General features: G+C 44.0%; 1 protein-coding gene across 1 annotated transcript in view; it reads right to left on the bottom strand.

Annotated features, from left to right (window-relative positions):
* Window positions 1-640: 640 nt before the first annotated feature.
* Window positions 641-27,030, bottom strand: part of NCEH1 (neutral cholesterol ester hydrolase 1) — a 64,613-nt gene continuing 38,223 nt past the window's right edge. Inside the window, exons 4-5 of the mRNA XM_082249870.1 lie at window positions 23,477-23,648; window positions 641-1,524 (exon numbers count right to left, since the gene is read on the bottom strand). Of these exons, the coding sequence (XP_082105996.1) occupies window positions 907-1,524; window positions 23,477-23,648 (790 nt within the window). The 3' untranslated portion in view covers window positions 641-906. The remainder of the gene's footprint in view (window positions 1,525-23,476; window positions 23,649-27,030) is intronic.

Raw genomic sequence — 27,030 nt, forward strand, 5'->3', positions numbered from 1 at the left:
TTTCTTTGATACTCCCCTTCTTTCACTGTCCCCAAATCATCTCCTAATAGAACAGAGCCTTGGGGGCAAGCTGCACATGCTCAGTGTGGTGTAAATTGCTAAAGAGATTTTTATTTTTTTTTTTCCTCGAAGGGTGCATGCAACCAGCACAGGGCCAATTAGCATTGTCCAGAGAGAGGGTCAGGGGTCTTGCAGCCCTATAGGACAATCAGGGGAGAATGAAAACTCCTGCAAGCTCTAACCAGGCCCTGACAGAAGTCACAAGACTGCTATATACTGCTGATGAGAAAAGGTATTTATCGTTTTATATTTACTAAAAGAATTGCATTTCCATGTTCTGTGTACTGTGGGAGACCAGATATAGTGAATACAGGGTCCTGGGTTTAGTAACACTCTCTCAATCAATATCTCAAGTTCCTGTAGAGTCTTTTCTATGATCGATTTAGTATTCTACTGTAGGAAAACAAACTCGTTAATGAAAGAAAAGGTTATTTTCTAAAGTAGCATTTCACATCTGAGGTTAAAAAATTTGTAACTTTCTTATATAATATTGGATACCCACAATCCTGTGTAGCTTGCTATACCAGCGAAACTACTTTGGATTTGTTTCACAAGGGTATCTACTTTCAGTTCTCCCTCTGTTGAATCAAGTTTCCTTACTGAGAAGACTATGACCAGCTATGTACAATGTGCATATGCCAAGTGACAACGTTTTTTAGGATTACATTTTCCAGTTAAGCTTTTGTGCATTTGAATGCATGTATACCATATTGCACGTTGGATAACATGTAATGGTGTTTTTTCCATTCCAATACTAAAAAGGTAACAACCATTTAGTACTAAAGTGGACACACACTTTAACATGTTTTAACCTGAATTGGAAAGTAACCAAAATATTCCACTACATTACAGGTTCTCGCGGAGCCATTTAATATAACCATCTCTTGTTCTAGCACCGGCTGAGAAATACATGGGCCAAGCAGCAAACAGCATACAGCCATGGAAGCCATCTTCATAATGGTCATGAGTAACATCAACTCCTGCTTCCTCCAGCCTTTTTGCATACATGGTCCCATCATCCCTGAGGACATCATGTTCACAGGTCAAGACATAGGTCTTTGGAAGGCGCTGGAGTGTTTCCTTATGTGCAGCCAGTGGAGAGGCTCTGACGTCAAGTAAAGCGGGTACATTATGTACAACACTTGGACTACCCACTGACTGAAAAATAGGTTTGTAGTTCTTTTTGAATGATGCTGGTAGTAATGAATCCCAATTCAATCGGTCTCGTAGTGCAACAGTTTCACTTATGTCCAAAGATGTATGATTATTAACCAGCATTGCATGGGCAAAGACATGACTTCCATTCAGGTAGTCCAGCCAAAACTTAATCATCACAAACCGAGACAGTACGGGCATGTCTGTGTTTTGCTGATAAGAAGGAGTGTTGAAATCCAGTATCTGAAGTACAGGATAGATTAAAGCTTGCAGTTTCACTTTGGTGGTTACGCTTGTATCTCCAGTAAGCTGTAGGGAATAGAAATTACAAATATACTTAAAAAATCATTACAAACAGGCTACAAATACCAGCTTTAGTCTAAACCAAATAGAACCACTTGCTTTGCAGCTTTTGGCCCCTATTATTTTGTTTATTTTATATTTTTACCTTAAAACTGGAGATAAAATAAGCTCACATGACCATCCTTATGCCTCGTACACAGGCAACGATTGTTGGCCGTGAATTTTTGCCCAACGTCAGATCGGCCGATTTTCAGCTTGTTAGTATGATGCTTTTCGACAACCGACTGCGACTTTTCGCCCGAATAAAATCTGGTGTGCATGCTATAAAATTTTTGTTGGCCGTCAACAGAACGGCCGATTTTCCGTCAGTCAGTACAGATTTCGGCAGACAAAAATTTTATGAGCAAGACTGGGCATGCTCAGAGAAGAAAAAACACACGGAAAGTAAACCAGCACATGACATCACTTCTGAAGTTGGTTTTTGTTGGCCGAGAAAATTCGTGTGCAGTCTAGAGCACATTTCAACCAACACAACAATACTGGACAAAAGACGGCCGATCGGTCGGCCGATAATCGTTGCGTGTGTACGAGGCATTAGTCTTTTCCATCTTGCTCTGCACTTACTGGTAAGAATAGTCAATTGAAGCCAGAACTTTACTGCAATGGATGCATAGAAACAATGGCTGACATTCTGCAGATATGAAGCCGATCTAAGTGAATATATACAGCTTAGCCTAAATGTCAACAGCAGAAGATAGTAAACCAGATGCTGTATTGTTATATGTGTCTGCAGTTCAGATCACACTGCATAGACACTATGCTGATCTTCCCTTTCTACTATCCCTAAGCTGGCCATAGGCAGTTCGAATCTCTCCCGGTTCAGCAGGAACCTGACAAGATTCCAACCATGTATGGGCAAGCTGAATGTACATAAGTTCATTGATCGATAAACTTTGGTATCACCAGCCTGTCAGACTTTTCATGCAATTATTGCAAGCAGCTGTTATAGCTGCGAGCAATAATCACTGTGTTCACCTGTGGGTGCAGGTAAAGACAGACACACACACCACTGAGAGTGTTAATGGGAGAATCAGAACCCGTGGTTGCAGAAAAGAAAATATCCCCATCTATGGCGAGTTTTACCGGTCCCGTATGAAGTAAATAATAAACACACTTTTGAAAAAAAAAAAAAAAAAAAATTTACAAGCTCAACTTACCGACCAGCCTGCGACCAACTGAAATGACCTGTCCAACAGTATGCATTAAAAACAGGGGTTTAGTTGCACACAGAAATTAGTTAGGTCCACAGAAAATAGGGTGCCTTGCCGGGGGTCTGTGGCCTACGCCTGTATTTGCATATGTGTGCAACTAAACCCCTGTTTTTTTAATGCATACTGTTAGACAGGTCGATTCGGTTGGTCGCAGGCTGGTTGGTAAGATGAGCTCGGAAATTTCTTTGTTATTTTCATATGCATTGCCTTTCCAATGCTCCTCGCTGCAGTGACCAGTTACAGGTGAGGGCAGTACCCACTTGTTTGAACTATGTAATACACATACACACACACACACACAAACACTATCTCTTAAAATAGAGTAGACAGCAAGTCAAATCATACTCACTTAACACAACACTGCATTTACACACAGATTAATACAACTCATGCTGCCAGCTGCAGAGGGGTTTCGGAGTCCCAATATTCGCTGTGCACAGGGCAGGGCCATCTTTAGTATTGATTGGACCCTGGGCAAATATTTTCTTGGGCCCTACCAAATGCGCTTATCAAATATTTGTAGGCAGTGCGGGCTCAAGGGGCAGCTGCTTTGGGCCCCGCAACAATGGCTGGGCCCAGGGCAGCTGCCCCTTTGGCCCTGTGTTAAAGACAGCCCTGGCACAGGGATTAAGGAGGGCTCTTTGCAGATAAACCCTTCTCATATAGATGAAACAAAATGCTCCAACATGTGTCTGCAGTCCAGATCACATTGCACAGACACTACTCTAAGCAACATTTTAATTGCTACAAATACATTTCTGAGTGATCCGTGAGAGGGTTGGTTCTGCAGCCAACTCTTTGTCATATAGGTCCATATAGGTATAGGGCTATTGAAGTTTGTAGCACTACATGGGACACAGCAATGGTTTTTGACACCCCTGTAGGTCAGGGGGTTGTCCCGACAGCCAATTGGTCTTGCGGGATTCAGGATAGGCTGGAAATGACTTCTGAAATGATCTTTAATGAATATTTGGAAGCACACAGTGGGGAAGGAGGAGGAGAGATTAAAGCTGAATTCCAGGCACAAACCATTTTTCAAATAGATTTCTCAATAGCAACAAAGCATATAAATCTACATTTTGAACACCAAATGCCTTTACAAACCCAGTCATCAACATATAAAAGTAGCAGTGACATCATCACTACTCTGCACATAACTCACAGACAAGTGTAGACAACAGCACTGTTAGGGAGACACCAGTCCCACCCCTTAATGGCTGCCTGGGAGAGAATATGAGACCAGTCACCCTGTACATGGAAAGAGAGCAGCAGTGATTGGTCTTTATTATGGGAACCTCCTGCACAGAGGCAAGGTTTCATACAGGATTACTGCATTTGAAAGAAATACACATCAAGCACACGAAATTTCAAGTAAGAACCCACATGTCTCTTGTATATAGACAATATTTTCTTATTTGGAGTTCAGCTTTAAAGAACACAGCTTTCTACCAAGCACCCAGGGCATGAGCAGGTAGGTCACAAACATGTAAGGGTCCTTTCACACCTGTCCATTCCGCTGAGCAGGCAGGTGACAGCTCCGTCTCCACTCTGTGTGCTGAGATGGAGCTGTCAGGTCCCCGCTGTCCTCTATGGGAGATCAGATGAAAACAAGCTGTCCATTCTTATCTGATCCCATTCAATCCGATCCTCCAGACAGATGGAAAACAGGGTTTCCATCCGTCCAGATTTCACGGACAGGATCGGATCAGATGGCAGCGGGTGTCAGCGGAGATGTCTCCGATGACATCCGCTGCCCCATAGGGATGCATGGAGCGTCCGATCAGGTCCGCCTAAAAAACTGACAGGCGGATCTGATCGAACCATATGTGTGAAAGGGGCCTAAAACTGAAGTTCCATTTTAAATATTTAGAAAAATAAAAAACAAAACACTAAGACCCCGTTCACACTGGGGCGACGCTACTTGCCGGGGCGACCTCGGAGCGGCCGGCACGGACTTCATATCATTGAAGTCGATGCAGGTCGCCCCAAAGAAGCTTCGGACCCTTTTTCTAAGTCGGAGTGACTTGTGTCGCTCCTATTAGAACGGGTCCACAGCTTCTCTATGGCAGGCGACCTACGGCGACCTGTCAGGCGACTAGGTCGCCTGACAGGTCGCCCCAGTGTGAACGGGGTCTTAATCACCTAAATGAAATAAAAAGTAAATATATTTCAACAGTGGCATCTTTTGAACAGAATGAAGAATAGTGGCATGGACAGCTGTAAATATTGAAAGCTTCTTTATATAAAGCATTCATTGTACACTGCTCAAAATAATTAAAGGAACACTTTTTAATCAGTGTATAGCATCAAATCAAGTAAACTCCCGGGATATTGATCAGGTCAATTAAGTAGCAGAGGGGGTTGTTAATCAGTTTCAGCTGCTTTGGTGTTAATGAAATAAATATAAAAAAAAAAAAAGTGCACTAGATGGGGAACAATGAGACAACCCCAAAACAGGAATGGTTTTACAGGTGGGGGCCACTGCCATTTTTTTTCCCTACTCATCTTTTCTGACTGTTTTTCACTAGTTTTGCATTTGGCTCGGGTCCTTGTCACTACTGGTAGCATGAGGCAATACTTAGACCCTATAGAGGTTGCACAGGCAGTCCAACTCCTCCAGGATGGCACATCAATATGGGCCATTGCCAGAAGGTTTGCTGTGTCTCCTAACACAGTTTCAAAAGCAAGGAAGAGATTCAAGGAGACAGGCAGTTACTCTAGGAGAGCTGGACAGGGCTGTAGACGGTCCTTAACCCATCAGCAGGACTGGTATCTGCTCCTTTGTGCACGGAGGAACAGGATGAGCATTGCCAGAGCCCTACAAAATGACCTCCAGCAGGCAGCTGGTGTGTATGTCTATCAGCAAACTGGGTCAGAGGGTTGCCTGAGGACCCAACGTCCTCTAGTGAGCCCTGTGCTCAATGCCCAGCACCACGGAGCTTAATTGCCATTTACCATTTAACAACAGAACTGGCAGGTCCGCCATTGGCGCCATGTGCTTTTCACAGATGAGAGCAGGTTCACTCTGAGCACATATGACAAATGTAAAAGGGTCTAGAGAAGCCATAGAGAATGTTATGCTGTCTGTAACATTGTTCAGTATGACCGGTTTGGTGGTGAGTCAGTGATGGTCAGGGGAGGCATATCCTTGGAAGGACACACAGACCTCTACAGGCTAGACAATGGCACCCTGACTGCCATTAGGTATCGGGAAGAAATGCTTGGACCCAATGTCAGACCCTACGCTGGTGCAGTGGGTCCTGGGTTCCTCCTGGTGCATGACAATGCCTGGCCTCATGTGGGGAGAGTATGCAGCCAGTTCCTGGAGGATAAAGGAATTGAAACCATTGAATGGCCCTCACGCTCGCCTGACCTAAATCCAATTGAACACTATGTTACGGTCCATCTGACGCCGCCAGGTTGCACCTCACTCTGTTCAGAAGCGCAGGTCATGCCCTGGTCCAGATCTGGGAGGAAATACCCCAGGACACTATCTGTTGTCTCATTAGGAGCATGCCCCAACGTTGTCAGGCATGCATACAAGCACGTGGGGGCCATGCACACCACTAAGTACCATTTAGAGTTGCTGCAATGAAATTTCAACAAAATGGACAAGCCTGCTGCACCATTTTTTCACTTTGAATTCAGCCCTCTGTAGGTTGATAATTTTCATTTTCATCAAACAATGTGGCATCCTTTCTTTCCTAACACATTACCCATTCCATATTAGTATAGATATACTAGTTTGATATGAAAATCAAATTCAAGTGCTTACACTGTTTGTGTTAAAAAATGCATTTGAAGCATCACAAGGCAGATATACAGTACAAAGAAATGCAGCTCTGTATTTTCCTATATGTATTTCTTATAGGCAAGCAGTGTAAGTACCTGAATTTGACTTGTTGTCAGTCTCCTGCAGTCTACTGTATAGTGTGTATAGCAGAGCTCAAAGAGGAGAAAAGAGAAGCAGTACAAGGATCTATTAATGTATGCTGCAGTGCAAGGAGCATGCCGATAGGGGGAGAGAGCATACTGACAGAGATAAGCTCATCAATGTGTTTCTCCTATCCATATACAGTTACAGGCTGGGGGGTTGGGAAGGGACCTGTAGTGAAAGTGAAACTGCAACACAGACACATCATGCCCTCAGTGGGGTAGAGCTGTGTAAATCTCAGGAATTATTGAAGAGAAATGAAAATGCTTTTATATGTATTTTATCTGTGTATTTAGCAGTTTGCTTTGATTTCCAGATTTAATTTCTAACTAAAAAGCCTATGACAATAAATAAATATATATATATATATATAGAAAAACATTTAGATCTTGAAAAAGCAGTCTCAAAACCACACATATCTTCAAAAAGACATTTTTTATTATACTAATGCAGAAACACAAAATGTTCTGGTATGCGAAAGTGGCATTTAAAATAAATGGAGTACACTCAAAATAAAAAAGTATTTAAAATATGAATTAAATGACTGTCATCACTGCGGTGAAGTAATAGGAGATTAACAATGGTGCATGCATTTAGTAAAATGAAACACAAAAAAAAAAAAGCTGCCTGCCCTCTTTTTGGTCCAGTTTGTTTTAGGTGGGTCACCAGAGACACACTCCCTATATAAAAATTGTAGGTTTGTTTCAACACTTGCTGTAGTTTTTCCTAAAATCTTTGATTAACCACTTTACTACCAGTCACGTAACCTCTACGTCAGCAGACTTTGCGGGGTTATACCGGGATAATGCCTCTAGCTAGAGGCATCATCCCGGTACCGTTGTTTGAAGCCGACGGTCGGCTTTCCGTCGGTAACGATCGATGCGGCTCAGGAGCCGCTCGATCGTTACCCGGGGGGGCGGGAGGGGACGTCCCCCCCCTCCCGCCGCCTTCCGCGGCTTTGCTCGGGGCTACCGTCCCACCGGGAGCCCCGAGCACCCAGCCGGCACGTCCGCCGGCTGGATGGAGTCCCGATGAATGCCGGAAACGGCATCGATCGGGTCTCCGATGACGTAACCCGGAGGCGGCGTCCATGACGTCACTTCCGGGTTACTGTGCTGCAAAAGGCGGCAGATTTGAAAAACGGCTGTATGCAAAAATGCCGTTTTCGGCGTTTTGCATACAGGGAAGTGTAGTGGAGGGGTCTAGGGTCTTTTAGACCCTCGATCCCTCCATAAAGTGTACCTGTCACGACATATTGCTGTCACCAGGGATGTTTACATTGCTTGTGACAGCAATAAAAGTGATCAGATTTTTTTTTTTTTTAAAAAACCTGTAATAAAGTTTAAAAAAAAGAAAAAATAAATAGGAAAAAAAAAAAAAAAAAATTAGCCGTCCCCGTCACCGTTAGCTCGCGCACAAAAAAAAACGTATACGCAAGTCGAGCCGCAAATGAAATCGCTGTTCAAACCACACATGTGAGGTATCGCCGCGATCGCCAGAGCGTGGGCAATAATTAAAAAAAAAGAGCTACACACTAACTCTAAACTGGTAACCGTTAAATAAATTTAAAGCGTCGCAGATTGAGATCTCTATTGACCGTAGTTTGTCGCCATCCCACGGGGGGGCGCAATTTTAAACCGTAACATGTTTGGTATCTATTTACTCGGCGTGACATCATCTTTCACAATATACAAAAAAAATGGGCTAACTTTACTGTTTAGTATTTTTTAAATGCAGTGAAATGTGATTTTTCAAATTTTTTCCAAAAAAATGGCGTTTTAAAGACCGCTGCGCAAATACCGCGTGACAAAAAATTTTGCAATGACCGACATTTTATTCTCCAGAGTCTTTGCTAAAAAAATATATATAATGTTTGGGGGTTCTAAGTAGTTTTCTAGGAAAAAATACTGGTTTTAACTTGTGAACAAAAAGTGTCCGAAATAGGGCTGGGGCTAAAGTGGTTAAAAAAAGACCCACAATCCTTATTTTGTACTTTAGAATTAAAATCTAAAGTCTAATACAACAGTGCCACACAGTGGCAAAAAAGTAGAATGCTTGTATGATTTAAAACATCAAGTTGTTCTTGTGTTTGTTTTGAAATAGATCGACTTATCAAGGTGCATAGTATGCTGTGGACACAGGATTAAAAATCAGATACACTAGAGAAAATAAAATGTCAGAAAGAAAAGATGGCAGAGGGAGGTCAATGGGCCTTCATGAGCAAGCTGCAAACATATTTTTCTAGACTAATGCCTCGTACACACGCACCGATTGTTGGCCGTGAATTTTCGGCCAACTTCCAGATTGGAAATTGGCAAATGTCGTGCCCATTCACAAGAAAGGTAGTAGGGAGGAATCGAGCAACTATAGACCAGTGAGTCTGACATCAATAGTAGGCAAATTATTGGAAACCCTATTAAAAGGATAGGATTGTGGAACATCTTAAATCCCATGGATTGCAAGATGAAAAACAACACGGGTTTACTTCAGGGAGATCATGTCAAAGAAATCTTATAGATTTTTTTGACTGGGTGACTAAAATAATAGACGGTGGAGGTGCAGTAGACATTGCATATCTAGATTTTAGTAAGGCTTTTGACACTGTCCCACATAGAAGACTTATCAATAAACTGCAGTCATTGAGCATGGACTCCTATATTGTTGAGTGGATTAGGCAGTGGCTGAGTGACAGACAACAGAGGGTTGTAGTCAATGGAGTACATTCAGAACAAGGTCATGTTACCAGTGGGGTACCTCAGGGATCTGTACTGGGACCAATTTTGTTTAATATCTTCATAAGTGATATTGCAAAAGGCCTCGATGGTAAGGTTTGTCTTTTTGCTGATGACACAAAGATATGTAACAGGGTTGATGTTCCTGGAGGGAAAACGCCAAATGGAAAAGGATTTAGGAAAACTAGAAGAATGGTCAGAACTCTGGCAACTGAAATTTAATGTGGATAAGTGCAAGATAACGCACCTGGGGCGTAAAAACCCAAGGGCAGAATATAGAATATTTGACACATTCCTGACCTCAGTATCTGAGGAAAGGGATTTAGGAGTAATTATTTCAGAAGACTTAAAGGTGGGAAGACAATGTAATAGAGCAGCACGAAATGCCAGCAGAATGCTTGGATGTATAGGGAGAGGTATAAGCAGTAGAAAGAGAGAAGTGCTTATGCCGCTGTACAGAACACTGGTGAGACCTCACTTGGAGTATTGTGCGCAGTACTGGAGGCCATATCTCCAGAAGGATATAGATACTCTAGAGAGAGTTCAGAGAAGAGCTACTAAACTAGTACATGGATTGCAGGAAAAAAAACTTACCAGGAAAGGATAAAGGACCTTAACATGTATAGCTTGGAAGAAAGAAGAGACAGAGGGGATATGATAGAAACTTTTAAATACATAAAGGGAATCAACTCGGTAAAGGAGGAGAGCATATTTAAAAGAAGAAAAACTACCACAAGAGGACACAGTTTTAAATTAGAGGGGCAAAGGTTTAAAAGTAATATGAGGAAGTATTACTTTACTGAGAGAGTAGTGGATGCATGGAATAACCTTCCTGCAGAAGTGGTAGCTGCAAATACAGTGAAGGAGTTTAAGCATGCATGGGATAGGCATAAGGCTATCCTTCATATAAGATAGGGCCAGGGACTATTCATAGGATTCAGATATATTGGGCAGACTAGATGGGCCAAATGGTTCTTATCTGCCGACACATTCTATGTTTCTATGTTTCTATCTGCTATAGTAAATAAAGATAGAAATGGATCCTTATGGGTGAATGAAGGCCCTCCATGTGCACGGTCTTACTAAGAGGAATGTCAAATAAAAATTAAGTACCAGTATAAAATCTACCTGTACTGGCAATAACTAGATTACCACATACGCTATAAGCTGTAAAGCAGGCACATGCGTAAAAAAAATAAAATAAATAAATAATGTACTTGCAAGTGAACAATAATGCGTATAATGCCAAAAATAAACTGGGGAATTCAATAAAGCATTTATGTCAATATTGTGGCAGTAGATTCCTTTAACTCTTTTGCTGCCACCACTGTATCACTTACAATGGTGGCAGTGGGGGTTTTACACATACACTACTTGCTGCTGCAGCAGCTCGCTTCCACAGGATGTGCACCTTGTCCCCACCCCGTCATGTTTTCTAGACCAGTGGTTCTCAAATCCGGTCCTCGGGACCCACCAACAGGCCAGGTTTGCAAGATAACTAAATTACATCACAGGTGATCTCATTTGCTTCTCAGTGATTGCAGTATTCTAGTCTGCATCCCCCAAGGTAATACTTAAAATCTGGCCTGTTAGTGGGTCCCGAGGACCGGATTTGAGAACCACTGTTCTAGACTAATGCCTCGTACACACGCACCGATTGTTCGGCCAACGTCCGATCGGCCGATTTTCGGCTTGTTAGTATGATGCTTCCGACAACCGACTGCGACTTTTCGGCCGAAAAAAATCTGACGTGCATGCTATAAAATTTTTGTTGGCCGTCACCACAACAGCCGATTTTCCGTCAGTCAGTACAGATTTCGGCAGACAAAAATCTGATGAGCAAGACTGGGCATGCTCACAGAAGAAAAAACACACGTAAAGTAAACCAGCACATGACATCACTTCTGAAGTTGGTTTTTGTTGGTCGAGAAAATTCGTGTGCAGTCTAGAGCACATTTCAACCAACACAACAACACTGGACAAAAGTCGACCGATCGGTCGGCCGATAATCGTTGCGTGTATACGAGGCATTAGCTTTTCCACCTAAGGGCCCAGGACCAGCATTGCGAGTGTCACCACGTAGAGGGGATTTAAACCAGCAAATATTTATTTCCCGATCCGATTTCCCCTGGCTAGAATGAAGATCTAGGTCATCTTAGCTTCACAGTTACATAGTTAGTCAAGTTGAAAAAAAAAAAAAACACAAGTCCATATAGCTCAAATAATAAAAAAACAAAAAAGAAAACCCAACCATACAATCCCATATACACGATCCTATACCCGCAGTTGATCCAGAGGAAGGCCAAAAGCCCCAGCAAAGTATGGCCGCTATTGAAAGAATATTTTTTAAGTGTGGGGTGGGACTAAGAGCAATGAGCCATGATTGGATAGAGTTATCATTACTTTCTCCAATCGTGGCTCTGATATTGCTCTGTGCCCTGATGAAAGCTTTCAATGCTTCAGCCAATCAGGGCTTCTAATGCACTGTGCGGCGGCGCAGTGCATTTTGGCCATTCGGCGGGCTGAACAAACAGTCGAACGCCCCGATTATACGGTGTTCGGCAAACAGCCAATGTTTGACCCATACTCATGCTTGGAATTAAAATGAATAGACACAAAGCATGTTTAAATGCAATAAACACATGTGCAAATGTTGTTTTATGTGATTGTTGTATGTAGTTGTCTAAACGCTTTAAACAATAAACCTTATACCAATAAACTCATCTCTTTAAATAGCATGTTTGTATAGCCAAAATGGCTAAAGCTACTAGATACTACTAAGGAAAATCCACAAATATTTTACTTAGCATTGGCCACTGGCATTACCGAGAGCTGTAGCAAGGGAGAGGGCGGATTTACACTTTGTTCATTATCACATTGATTTAACGGGTGGAGCATAAAAAGTACACACGTACACATCATATGGCCTCATGTGTCTCAGAAGGCAACTATGAGGACCTTTGACAATATCCTTGTTATTAGTTGAGAGAACAGATATATGTATTTATTTTTAGGGACCATACTGCTTTTGGTGAAATTGCTTTCCTAAAGTTTTTTTCTTTTACATTTTATTAAACAAAAGGCAAAAAAAAAAAAAAAAAAAAACCCCTATTAAAAAAAAAAAATTTGGTGGTAAAAAACCCACATTTTATTTCAGGAGACTGGAAAGCTTTGCACCCATAATCAGGGGTGAAATGTCAGGATCCTGCAAACAAGCCCTTCAGCTTTCAGTCCGTACCTCTGACTGTTTACGAGCTGCAGGGCGCCCTCGCAGTCCATTGAGAACTACAAGCCATTAGCCGCAAAGGCTGAAGGTACTTGTAGTATTTTCATTCACAGAACTCTGTGAATGGATGATGCGGCAGTGTCAGTGGAGCCCCACACAACCTTGTTCTTTTCAAAATGTGTCAGCAAGTGTGGGAAGAAGATCCTCCACCAGCTGTCACAGGGATTGGGGGGGGGGGGGAGAGACGTGGAGCTTGTTACTTGTTACGGGTTATGTGTAACATGCTCTGAAAAGTGAATCTATCCTTTTAAAATAAAAGCTCTGCAAAAAAACACACAGGAGGAGGCCACCACCTCGTGCAGAACTTTTAATAAATCCACATTGACAAATAAATACTCACATGCAAACAAAAAAACATCAAGCTAAACAGATCTGCTCCAGCCAGAATGAAATTACGGTATGTCCTGGGAACAAATGGTTGGACAGTTGGCGCGTTTCAGGGGTCATGCCTCTTTCCTCAGAAAGGGGCATGACCCCCGAAATGCATCAGCTTTCCAACCATTGTTTCCCAGGACATACTGTTATTGTGTTCTGGCTGGAGCAAATCTGTTTGGCTTGTTGTTTTTTGTTTGCATAGGAGTATTAATTTGTCTGCATATGAGTATTCATTTGTCTATGTGAATTTAATACAAGTTATCAATGGTAATGCAGAGGTAGTCAAGCCCTCCTGTGTATTTGTTTTGCAGTGTGTTCAGAGTACTTCCCGGTCCAAAGAGGGCTTCACCCGTGATGGGCATTCTAGAAAGAAGTGTGATAGAAGATTGCCCCTGGGTTTAGCACAAAGTGTTTTCTGGACTAGCGTAGTTTAAAAATAAAAGCTAGAATCTGATTGGTAAGGTGTACAACTACTCCAGTCTTTTGTTGGTCATATACTAGTAAAGTTTGTATGTACAGTTTATGCCCACAAACATTCATAAGAAAATTCTCAGTACATTCAATGACTTTACAAATGTTGCTTGAAAGTACTTTAAAAATAATGTTTGCCAGCCAAATTCTACTCATCGCAGTCCTTATTATATTTGAGAGGGTGCGGTTCTCCAGGAATGTTGATACATAATTTACTGAGACTGTAAAAACACATACCTAGCTTGTGGAGGAAATTTTTCCAACTGTTAGGCAATTTTACTGGTATACTAAATGATCCATCTCCACCCCTTGCAATTTTAAATTTAGAAATGAATAATTACCCTTCACACTTTCACAGTAATATCACACACATTCTACTGGCCACTAGAATAACGATTACTAGATACTGGAGGCAACAGCTGGCACCTAATCCTTTGAAACCCACTAAATTAATTAAAACCCATTTTCGTCTTTGAAAAAATGCTGGCCATCAAACGTGATAGGTATTCACTTTTTGTAAAGTCATAGCAACCCTGGTTTGGCTGGATTTTCCTGTTTTACAACCCTAGCCTTTATTATCTATCTTTGTTGGGTCATACCATGTAGGCAATGTCTGTTCCTAAAGTGGTTGTAAAGTCATGAATCCCAAATCCTGGAAACCTCTCTGTTACAGAAATATATAGGCTCCATGCACACAGGGCGTCATAAAAACGTGCTCCAAAGCGGTTTACTTGACGCCGGGAAACAGCAGCTGTAAAAACGTGCTTTCAGTAGCTTTTTCCATTAGCGTTATTGCATGTTTGGCCACAGTAGCTGTTCGCAGCGTTTTTTCTGCCTCCATTCAAAATCAATGGTTCCCTATGGGAGCCTATTGATTTGAATGGAAGTCGCACCGCAGGTCGGATCAGGGTGATCAGACTTGCGGCGCGACTTGCGCTGTGAGAATCTTGAGGGGGAACTCCACGCCAAAATGGGGAAAAAACGGCGTGGGGTTCCCTCCCAGGTTCCAAACCAGGCCCTTCGGGTCTGGTATGGAATTTGAGGGTAACCCCACGCCGAAAAAAACTGCGTGGGGTCCCCCCAAAATCCATACCAGACCCTTATCCGAGCATGCAGCCCGGCATACCAGGAAAGGGGAAGGGACGAGCGAGTGGCCCCACCCCCCCTGGATCATACCAGGCCACACGCCCTCAACATGGGGGGGGTGGGTGCTTTGGGGCAGGGGGGGCTCTGCACCCCCCACCTCAAAGCACCTTGCCCCCATGTTGATGAGGACAAGGGCCTCATCCCTCAAGGGTCTGCGGGCAGGGGGCTCATCGGAATCTGGAAGCCCCCTTTAACAAGGGGGCCCCCCAGATCCCGGACCCCCTCCCTATGTGAATGGGTATGGGGTACACTGTACCCCTACCCATTCACCCCATAAAAGGCAGTGTGTGTAAATAACGACAGGAGACGTTTTGGAAAGTTTATTAAAAATCTTCATCCTGTCTTCTCCCTCTCCGGTCTTCTGCTCTTTTGCTGTCCTCACTTCTTGTCCTGTCCTCTCTTCTTGTCTTCTGCTCTTTTGCTGTCCGCTCTTGTCTTCTTCTCTCCGGTCTTGTGGTCTTCTGCTCTTTTGCTGTCGGCTCTTCTTCCTCCGGTCCTCCTCCGACGACGTCTCTGGCGATTATGCCAGTCTCCGGTCTCTGCAGCTTATTATATAGTCATTAGGGGCGTGGCCTCCAGATGACATCTGGAGACCCCGCCCCCATGTGTCACAGATGACGTCATCTGTGACACAAGGGGGTGGGGTCTCCAGATGACGTCATCTGGCGGCCACGCCCCTAATGACTATATAATAAGCTGCAGAGACCGCAGACCGGCATAATCGCCGGAGACGTCGTCGTCGGAGGACCGGAGGAAGAAGAAGAGCCGACAGCAAAAGAGCAGAAGACCACAAGACCGGAGAGAAGAAGACAAGAGCGGACAGCAAAAGAGCAGAAGACAAGAAGAGAGGACAGGACAAGAAGTGAGGACAGCAAAAGAGAAGAAGACCGGAGAGGGAGAAGACGGGATGAAGATTTTTAATAAACTTTCCAAAACGTCTCCTGCCATTATTTACACACACTGCCTTTTATGGGGTGAATGGGTAGGGGTACAGTGTACCCCATACCCATTCACATAGGGAGGGGGTCCAGGATCTGGGGGGCCCCCTTGTTAAAGGGGGCTTCCAGATTCCGATGAGCCCCCTGCCCGCAGACCCTTGAGGGATGAGGCCCTTGTCCTCATCAACATGGGGGCAAGGTGCTTTGAGGTGGGGGGTGCAGAGCCCCCCCTGCCCCAAAGCACTCACCCCCCCCATGTTGAGGGCGTGTGGCCTGGTATGATCCAGGGGGGGTGGGGCCGCTCGCTCGTCCCCTCCCCTTTCCTGGTATGCTGGGCGGCATGCTTGGATAAGGGTCTGGTATGGATTTTGGGGGGAACCCCACGCCGTTTTTTAGGTGTGAGGCTACCCTCAAATTCCATACCAGACCCGAAGGGCCTGGTTTGGACCCTGGGGGGGAACCCCACAACATTTTATTTCCCCATTTTGGCGTGGAGTTCCCCCTCAAGATTCTCACAGCGCAAGTCGCGCCGCAAGTCGGATCAGGCGGTGCGACTTCCATTCAAATCAATAGGCTCCCATAGGGAACCATTGATTTTGAATGGAAGAAAAAAAAAATGTATAACGTGGCTTAACGCACGTTAAGCAACGTTACTCAGCCTTTAGCAGCGTCAGACGTTTTTACAGCTTGACGCTGCAGCTCCAGAACGCACAGTTCCTGGGTTTTTTTTGGAGCTGTAAAACGCCTATGCCACTTGGAGCTCCTAAAAGCTCTATGTGTGCATGAGGCCATAGAATAACATGGATGGGCGTTCTGCAGCTGCAAAAAAAAAAAAAAACGTCTGACGCTGCTAACAGCAGCTCCAAAAACGTCCAGTGTGCATGAGGCCATACTATGCAGTATTTGTTTTTTAAAAAAAATTATGCAGCGAAATACCTTGTTTCAGAGTGCCGATTTATGCTCACTTGACCTCCAGGCAGTCAGTTTACCCGATCTGAGGACTACAGTGGGAGGGGCTGAGATTCCCCATTTGAGAGGAGGAGGAGAGTGGAGGGAGGTCAGGTGAGCGCACAGCGCTGCTCTGTAATAAGGTGTTTCACTGCATAATAAATTTTTAAAATACAATATTGCACAGTATATCTATCTTTCTGTAACAGAGGGGCTTGAAGAATTTGGGATTCTTGATTTTATACCCAAGCATACAGGCAGGGAGGGAGGGAGGCAGGGGGAGAGACTGCGGGCTGACTGAGGCACGTAAACTGACCATGGTATCATGGATCAGCAGCCATGATTACTGTGGTCAGCACACTAAGGGGGGCACAGGAACAGGTAGGATCAACCATGTATTTAACATCATAGAAAGGTAAAAAGACACTGCACAAGCACTATGCTTTTTATCCTGCTTTAAAGGGAACAGGATCTTTTTTTTTTTTTTTTTTTTTTTTTTTTTTTTTTTTTTTTTTTTTTTTTTAGGGTTACAATCACTTTTTCACTGTGTTATGCTGCCCCCTACAGGAGTAGGACACTAGGCAGAAAAAAAATCTGGCTACACCCATGGGCAGTCCCTGGGGTTTTCGCCCTCTCTCTGCTATAGTCATAACATTTTGTTACAAGCAATGTCAGGAGAATTATAACTCCACAGAGGGGTGGGTGCTGTGTCAGTCAATGAACATCAGAGAAATGGATTTTACTGTAAGCCAAAAATCCCATTTTCTCTTTCGTTCATTGACAAACACAGATCCTGTCAATCTTGACTATTGGGACGTCCCAAAGCAGTGTCAAACATGAGGGGAGGGAAACAGCAAAAAATTGCCAAGGTTAAAACAGTAGCCAACCAGTCGACAGGGGCTCAACTAAAACAACTGAAGCCCACCTCAAAAAAACAATACACCCCCAAAGAGGATCAGGTCCTCTTAACAGCAGCCTACAAAACCTTGCGGCCAAAGGAAGCATCTGCAGATGCCAACACATCCACTTTATAAAACTTTGTGGAAGTGTGCACCGATTACCAGGCCTTGCAAACCTGCATCACTCAAAAGACGCTTGATGACGGAAAGCCCAGGAGGCACTAAGCGCCCTAGTAGAATGCGCCTTGACAGGGAAAAGAGAAACCTGACCCCTGAGGGAATAGGTCTGAACCACTGTCTGTCTGATCCATCCGGAAATGGTCACAGAGGAACTGGACAACCCTTTGCGGAGGTCCATACATGAGCACAAATAGAGAATCTGACTTCCTGGAAGACTCTGTAGCTGCCAGGTACACCCGAATTGCCTGGACCACATCCAACGCATGCAAGGCAATTTCCTTTGGATGTTTAGGCCTGGGACACAGAGATAGCAACACAATGTCTTCATTCAAATGAAAGTCAGAGACCACCTTAGGAAAGAATGACGGACAGAAGCGAAGCACCATCTTATCCTTGTTAATCACCAAACAGGAGATAACGCCAGCAGTTCTGACACCCTGCACGCAAAAGTGATGGCCACCTTCTAGGACAGCGTAAGCAGGGGAATCTCCTGAATATGTTCAAAGGGAGGCTTCTGTAGAGCCGAAAGCACCAAAATTAAGGTCCCAAGGCAGCAACAGAGCCAGCAGTGGGGGAACCAAAAGTCAGACACTCGGAAGAAAGGTACGCACCAGGGAGTGTGTGGCCAAAGGTCATTGGAAAAAGACCACCAAGGCTAAGACCTGGGCCTTGATGGTACTCAAGGCCAAATTCTGTTCAACCCCCTCCTTGAAGGAAGCTTAAGATATGAGCCACCGAGAAGGAGCGAGGATGAACCCTAAAAGACACACCACGCAATGTACGTCTTCCACGTACGATGGTAGATCTTACTAGAGGTAGATTTCCTAGCTTTTAACAACGTAGGAATCACCAACATAGACAAAACTCTATCCTTTAGTACCTGGCGTTCAACAGCAAAGCCATCAAAGCCAGAGACTGTAAAGCAGGATGGAAGATTGGTCCTTGGGACAGCAGATCCTTCCTCAGAGGAAGCTTCCAAGAAACGTCGGCGACCAGCTGCACTAGATCAGCGTACTAGGCCCAGTGAGGCCAGTCCAGTGCCACTAGGATGACTGCAATCCCTTCTGCCTCGATCCCGAGTAGGAGTCTGGGCATAAGCATGAGAGGAGGGAAGGCGTAGATCAGACGATACTGACCCCACGGGGCCACCAGCACGTCTGTGGCGTCTGCCAGAGGATCCCTTGACCGAGCCACAAACCTCTGCACCTTTCTGTTGAGCAAGGTTGCCAACAGATCCACTTCGGGGGTGCCCCACCTGAGACACAGCTGATGAAACACCTCCGGATGAAGGGACCACTCTCCTTAGTCCAATCCGCCTGCCATTTTTCCACCCTGGGAATGTGTACGGCGGAGAGGGCTGGAATGAATCATTCTGCCCACCTTAGAATGCCGGCTACCTTCAGAGCTGCCAGGGCACTTCTTGTGCCCCCTTGGTGATTGACATAAGCCACGGCCATGACATTGTCCGATTGCATGCGCACTGGGCATCCCTGAAGAACGACCTGTCTAATGATCCAGACACAGTCTAATCGCTCGGAGTTCCAGTACATTTTATCTATAGTTTGGACTCTTCCAGTGTTCAGATCCCCTGACCAGAATGTTTGCCGAGGACGCCTCCCCAGCCCGACAGGCTGGCATCCGTGGTGACCACTCTCCAATACAAGGGGAGAAAGGATTTTCCCAGCCGAAGGGCCAAAGAGCGAAGCCACCATATCAGGGACTCCTTTGTTCCCCGACTCAGCCGGATCAGTTTGTCCAGAGACTGCAGAATCCTGCCCCATTTGGTCAGAAACTCCCTTTGCAGGGACCTATTATAGAACTGTGCAAACAGAACCGCCTCGAAGATAGATACCATCAGGCCCAGCAACCGCATGCAAGTCCAGAGGGATGACCATTTGTTGGACAGCAGGAGACGAATTGCAGCCTGCAATTTCTAGAGTTTGTCCAGAGGAAGGAGCACTCTGGCTACAGCCGAGTCCAGAGTCAGGCCCAAATAATCTAGGAACCAGGACAGACTTCTGAAAATTCAGAATGCAGCTGAACTCGTTTTGTGAGCAAAACTCTAACTTGTAGCCGGACTGAATAACTTTGTGGGCCCATTTGTCTTGTTGGGGAGGCGGAGGGGAAGGATGAGGAACTTGGTAAGGAGGGAGGGTGCCTGCGGGAAGGAAAGGAACCCGGGGGTCTGACTATCCCAAGGAGGAGCTCACATTCACCCCAAAACCCTCCAGGGATAGAGGGGGGACAGCTACTCACCATACTATGAACCAGGTAGCACTGCTCCAGACAAATCCTCCTCTCTATTGAAATGGGGGGGCTGTCAGCCAGGAGGAACGCTGCGACTCAGGCCGAGGCCAGGTCTTATGAGACCTCGCAAGACATTTAATTTGCAGGACCAGCCCCCATCCAGTGGGGCTATGTTGCGGCCAGCCTAGCGTGGAGCTGAGGCCTGCACGCACTCGCTGGCCAGACTGAGGTGACTACTGGATCTAGCTTATCCAACCCATTGCCCAGTCTGGCAGTTGACTGTGGATCTCACAGCAAAAATCCAGGAGGAAGAAATTTTCTATTTAAAAAATTTTGCCAGGACCAAAGATCCAAGCAAGGAACTAGGTCCTTCCTAATGACTAGGCAGGAAAAAAACTGAGTGACTATAGCAGAGAGAGAGTATAACCCCGGGGACTGCTCATGGGTGTAGCCAGAATTTTTTTCTGCCTAGTGTCCTACTCCTGTAGGGGGCAGCATAGCCCAATGGTCAACATTGACAGGAGCGGTGTCTGTCAATGAACGTACGAGAAACAATATTTTTTACTTTCTGCTATAACACATTCCCAATTTAAAAATTTTTTTTTTAAAAAAATGTAAAAAATCAAATTTTTCATAATTTTAGGCCAATATGTATTTTGCTACATATTTTTAATAAAAAAATCCCAATAATTGTATATTGATCAGTGCTAAAAATATGCACTGTTACTGTACTGACACTGGCAGGGAAGGGGTTAACACCAGGGGCGATTAAATGGTTAAATGTGTCCCTAGGGGGTGCTTTCTAACTGTGTGGGGGATTGGCTTGCTGAATGAACACAGAGACCTGTGTTTGTAAATAGGAGGAACACGGGATCCCTGTGTTCATGACTGACAGAACAGTGGTCTGCCGTGTTTACAACGGCAGACCGCCGTCATTTCTCCATGGGGAGGGATCGCAAGTGCCCGGCGGACATCGCGGCTACCGGACCCGCTGATTGGCTCCCCCTATAGCCAATCAGCGCGTGTATGCGCCCCCACTAGCGGTCCTGCAAAACGACATATAGTTACGTCGTTGCGTGGGACAGAGCCAACTTGCTGCAGTATACAGTATCTCACAAAAGTGAGTACACCCCTCACATTTTTGTAAATATTTTATTATATCTTTTTATCTGACAAAACTGAAGAAATGACACTTTGCTATAATGTAAAATAGTAAGTGTACAGCTTGTATAACAGTGTAAATTTGCTGCCCCTTCAAAATAACTCAACACACAGCCATTAATGTGTAAACCACTGGCAACAAAAGTGAGTACACCCCTAAGTTAAAATGTCCAAATTGGGCCCAAAGTGTCAATATTTTGTGTGGCCACCTTTATTTTCCATCACTGTGTTAACCCTCTTGGGCATGGAGTTCACCAGAGCTTCACAGGTTGCCACTGGAGTCCTCTTCCACTCCTCCATGACGGCATCACGGAGCTGGCGGATGTTAGAGACCTTGCGCTTATCCACCTTCCATTTGAGGATGCCCCACAGATGCTCAATAGGGTTTAGGTCTGGAGACATGCTTGGTCAGTCCATCACCTTTACACTCAGCTTCTTTAGCAAGGCAGTGGTTGTCTTGGAGGTGTGTTTGGGGTCGTTATGTTGGAATACTGCACTGCGGCCCAGTCTCCGAAGGGAGGGGATCATGCTCTGCTTCAGTATGTCACAGTACATGTTAACATTCATGGTTCCCTCAATGAACTGTAGCTCCCCAGTGCCGGGAGCACTCTTGCAGCCCCAGACCAGGACACTCCCACCACCACGCTTGACTGTAGGCAAGACACACTTGTCTTTGTGCTCCTCACTTGGTTGCCGCCACACACTCTTGACATCTAAAACAAATATGTTTATCTTGGTCTCATCAGACCACAGGACATGGTTCCAGTAATCCAACTCCAACATCCACCAGCTCCATGATATCATCATAGTGGAGTGGAAGAGGTCTCCAGTGGCAACCTGTGAAGCTCTGATGAACTCCAAAAGGGTTAAGGCAGTGCTGGGAAATAATGGTAGCCACACAAAATATTGACACTTTGGGCCCAATTTGGACATTTTCACTTAGGGGTGTCCTCACTTTTGTTGCCAGTGCCTTAGACATTAATTGCTGTGTGTTGAGTTATTTTGAGGGGACAGCAAATTTACACTGTTAAGCTGTACACTCACAACTTTACATTGTAGTAAAGTGTCATTTCTTCAGTGTTGTCACATGAAAAGATATAATAAAATATTTACAAAAATGTGAGGGGTGTACTCACATTTGTGAGATACTGTATGTACTGCTGGCGGTCGGCAAGTGGTTAAAGTAGAACTAAAGACAAAAGTTTTTTTTTTTTTTTTAGTTTTGGTAGAGTGGAGATGGATTAGAACGCTTGTCAGTTTTTATTGCTGATTCACCCTCTCTATTTCTCTTGTTTACCGTTATCAGTCAAAGTAAAATTAAAAGAAAATCCCACATTTTGGTTTATCCTCAGAAAAGTAATAGATAATGGAAACACTAGTTCTGGTGACCTGAGGGTGCCCAAAGAATTCCCTTAATTTGAAGGGATTTCCTTTCCCTTCCTTTTTGGCTATGGGACAGGAAGTGAAGGGAAATCTCTGCAATGGGACAGAGAAGGCAAAAACCAATCTGACAGGGGTTATAACCCTCCCTTACTCTATCCAAAATGCAAAAATGTGTTTTGCCCATAGTTCTACTTGAAGATAAAAAACCTTCCATGATCAGCTCCCCCCAGGCCCTCTAAATACTTAAATGAGCCCGATCCAGCGCTGTGCCCAAGAGTGGCAATGCTGTTCTCTCTCCCTCTCACAGGCTCAGAGACAGCAACAGAATCTGCACTGTGTGTATCAATTGGCACATGTAGCCCAGCTTGGAATGAACCTGCAGGTCTGCCCCCTTAGTAAGCTTTGCTATGGAAGCAGACACAGAAGAGGAGGAGGAGAGGACAGCACCAGCAGGGGACCCCAGAAGAGGAGGTTTAGGGCTGCTCTGTGTAATACCATTGCACAGAGCAGGAACATATAACATCTTTATTATTTAAAAAAAAATAAATAAATTTTATATATATATATATATATATATATATATATATATATATATATATATATATATATATATATATATATATATATATATATATATATATATATATATATATATATATATAAACACACACACACACACACACACACACACACACACACACAACCTCTTTAATGGTTCACATCTGTGAAATGCAATTGCGCACAGGTCCCAAACTAAAAGTAAAAATGCCTGTTAAAGCTCCATTTATTTCCATTTCTAAGTTCGTACATTACCTATTGGCACAGGTAAAGTATGAAAAGGTAAATACATTAAAAAATACAGCCAGAAGGGTAATTTTATGCACACAATACAATTGTTTTGCTACGGTCTTCCTATTTGTTTGCACACATGTAAATCAATTTATATTATCACAGTGAAAAACAAACAGAAGCACATCAAAAAGTTACCTGCTGGCACACAGCAGCGGCCAGGTTTCCTCCAGCGCTATCTCCTGATATGGCAATCCTTTCTGGATCAATAGAGTACTTTGCAAGCACCTCTGGCAGCAGTGAATATTTTGTGGCCACATAGACATCATTCAGTTGCTCTGGAAAATGAACATTTGGTACCAGCCTGTATCTAAGAGCAAAAATACAATTAAAACACGTATACGTTTTAAAATATACAGACACATATACACGCTATATACCCATGCTCAGGGCTGCTGTTAGAAATTGCGGGGCCCCATACAGACTACCTGGCAGGGCCCCCCCAAGAAAATATTAAAGATATATTTAGCTAAAATTACAACAAAATCACTATTAGCAGACACAAATATAGCATAACTCACATAATTCCTGCTAAATCTACAAAAAAAAAAAAAAAAAAAAAAACATGTTAATAAATAAAAATGAAGATGAGATGAAAAAAATATACAGGCTGGGCAGTTGGAGCTCAGTGATCAGAGAGACAGAGGGAGAGAAACAAAGTTACAAATAAACTCCTGAGAAGAGATAACATTAGAGCCAGTGCATGGAGGGGGCCCACAAAGGGAGGGGGATTAGTGAGGAACAACGGTCTCTTTCTCAGCAGATAAAAGCGGATTGCAGGGAGAGGGACAGAGATCAGATTCAGGTGCTGGAGGAAGATTTCTGTATTTGTTGTCCATCATTAATCCCCCTCTCTGTGTGGGCCCCCCTGTGTGCTCGGGCCCCCTACAAGAGGGCTGGTGGTCCCCCCCCTATCAGCGGCCCTGCCCATGCTACCATACCCCTGCAAAAAGATGAGCTATTAGGTCCAGTTCACATCAGAACACGTCAGGAGAAACCTACATTCTGTGAGCATTCCCGCACCACATTCAAAATGCACTGCACTTGTGATCTGCAGCGGGTGTCAATGCATTGCGAATGACACCCCAAACACAAGTTGCAAACACTATGTGTTTCTTTACACTGAATCGCATGGTACAGAAGCACCATGCAATCCGGTTGCGTTTTGTAAAGTACTGCATGCAATACTTTTGCTGCAGTCCAGTGTAATTCCAGCCCATTCAAATGAATGGACTGAAATCGCACTGCACCCGGATCACATAGCATGGTGTGAACCAGCTCTAAAGCAGGAAGGTTTTGGGTATATAATGATAGAACTATAACTTTTACAAATGTCAGGTGTCCTGTCTGATGCCCGAAGTCTGACTCTACTCTAGCACCATGAAAGTGCATCGTGCTGATGTGAGTTAAGTTATGCAGATAACTGTGCCGGAATCAGTAACAGAATAATTGTTCACAATGAATTGCTGCACAATGTTCTTTTATGAGGTTTTTGCTTTATAAAATACATTTTACTTTTAGCTCTGTAACATACAAAGTCGTGAATAAAGGTTCAAGTGAGAGAAAAATCATGGCACATTATCAACATATGGTTACCAGATTTACAAAACGAAATCTGAAGACAATCTACTGACCATACCCACACAAAACCTGCCCCTATTTTCAGCCAAACCCACAAAATCAAGCTCTCATTTTTGTCATGCTCGCAAACAATCAGTCAAAGATTTTTGTAACAAGAGGCAGACATTCAAGATACATGACAAAATAAACAGTTTAAATAAGAGGCACCAACATACATTATGTAAGCATTGTTAAGAAGAAAACCTCCATGGTGTCAAAAAGAAAAATTTAGTGCACAGAGCACCACCTACCAACCACCAGGTGGCGTGGCCAATAAAGTGAGTAATGCTTTCTTATTAATCACTTGTAGCGTAGGAGTAAAATAAACCACAGCATTGATGTCATTGGCAGTAACCTCTAGCAATGGTGTAAGGGACTGCAATGGCAGCCTCCCATAAAGGGGTATGCCTATACCCTCATATCATTGGCCATGCATGCAACTCTTTAGAGTTCTAAAGGGTGTCCCCAAGATTATCACTGGGTATCGTGGTGTTACCTAGCAATAAGAGGGTGTCCTCAGGGTTATTACTGGGTGTCAGGATGTTATTAGGCTGTTGCAGGGCCATAAAGCTGAACTTAAAGGGGTTGATTATGGCGTGGCAGTGGTAGTTATAAGGTTACCATGAATTAATTTGCAGTGATAAGGTTCATTTAGGTATAAGTATGAATTATTATGGTGTTACAAGGGTAGTAATGGGGTGACTAAGAAAATTAAAAAAGGGCAACAAAAGTTATAATGGAGAATTCAAGAATTATTATATTACCAGGGGGTGGTTATGAACTTTCACAGAATTACTATTATGGGATGTTAGGGGGTTGTTGTGGGGAGTGAGTAGGTAACCATGCGGGTGGTAGTGGGTAACTGGCCTGCCAGGTAGAGGGCAAGGGATGTAAATGCAGGCTCATTAGGGTGTGTCACCTCCTCAGGCGACTCATGTCCATGGATCTCCTAGTGTCTCTATCTTATGGGCTCCAATAGGTGCAGATAGTCATAGCGGTGTATCTTGGTTACTAAGATTCACTAGAACTGCGCTCCAGTCTGCTGTCTGGATGGCCTGTTTGAGGGGCTTTCCTCAGTTTCAAGCTCCATCAAACAGATTTGCTGTGCTGAAGAACACAATTTATTGACTATAAGCAACAAGCAGGGAAAAACATTCAGATGAGGGATAGCTGGGGACATTGCCAGGGGTGTTTGTTTGCTGGAGACAGACACCCCCCCCCCCCCCCAAATGCAGGGACTGTCCCAGACAGACAGAGATTAAAGAAAACATACATCAACATGCTGCAACATTGCCCATACCCCCAAACATGTGATCCATTTACATAAGTAATGAAAGATGTTTAGACTTTGGTACAGACGCACTACTAAAGAGCATAGTAATCACAAAAGATCTGAAAAGGGCCTAATGTTGTAACCTTAAACTGAAGGAAAAATACATTTATACTATTACATACACTATATTACCAAAGTATTGTGACACCTGCCTTTACATGCACATGAACTTTAATGGCATTCAAGTCTTAGTCTTTGGGGTGGAGGAACTTGACTGGGCCTGCACAGAGTCCTAACCTCAACCAGATAAAACACCTTTGGGGTGAGTTAGAGCAGAGACTGTGAGCCAGGGCTTATCATCCGCATCAGTTCCGGACCTCACAAATGCTCTTCTGAAAGAATGGTCAAACATTCTCATAGACACACTCCTAAACCTTGTGGACAGCCTTTCCAGAAGAGTTGAAGCTGTTATAGCTGCAAAGGGTGGGCCAACTCAACATTGAACCCTACGGACTAAGACTGGGATGCAATTAAAGTTCATGTGGGTGTAAAGGCAGGTGTCCCAATACTTTTGGTAATATATGATGGTGAAAACTTTTAAGTTACTTTATGTGTTAAATGCTTTACTAAGAAGATTTCTAAAATGTTCTCACTTGGTAGATTACTGGAACCGTGTCCAATAATCCTACCAGTTTCGGGCATAGGGAGCGACTTGATTCTCTTCTGCATGAAACCTAAGTGGCCAGAACCCCTGAGGCATCTATTCCATGTACAAATGTAAGTATGAATACAACCTGAA

This window comes from Pelophylax lessonae (genome assembly GCF_965119305.1).
Source record: "Pelophylax lessonae genome assembly, chromosome: 3".
Classification (NCBI taxonomy): Eukaryota; Metazoa; Chordata; class Amphibia; order Anura; family Ranidae; genus Pelophylax; species Pelophylax lessonae.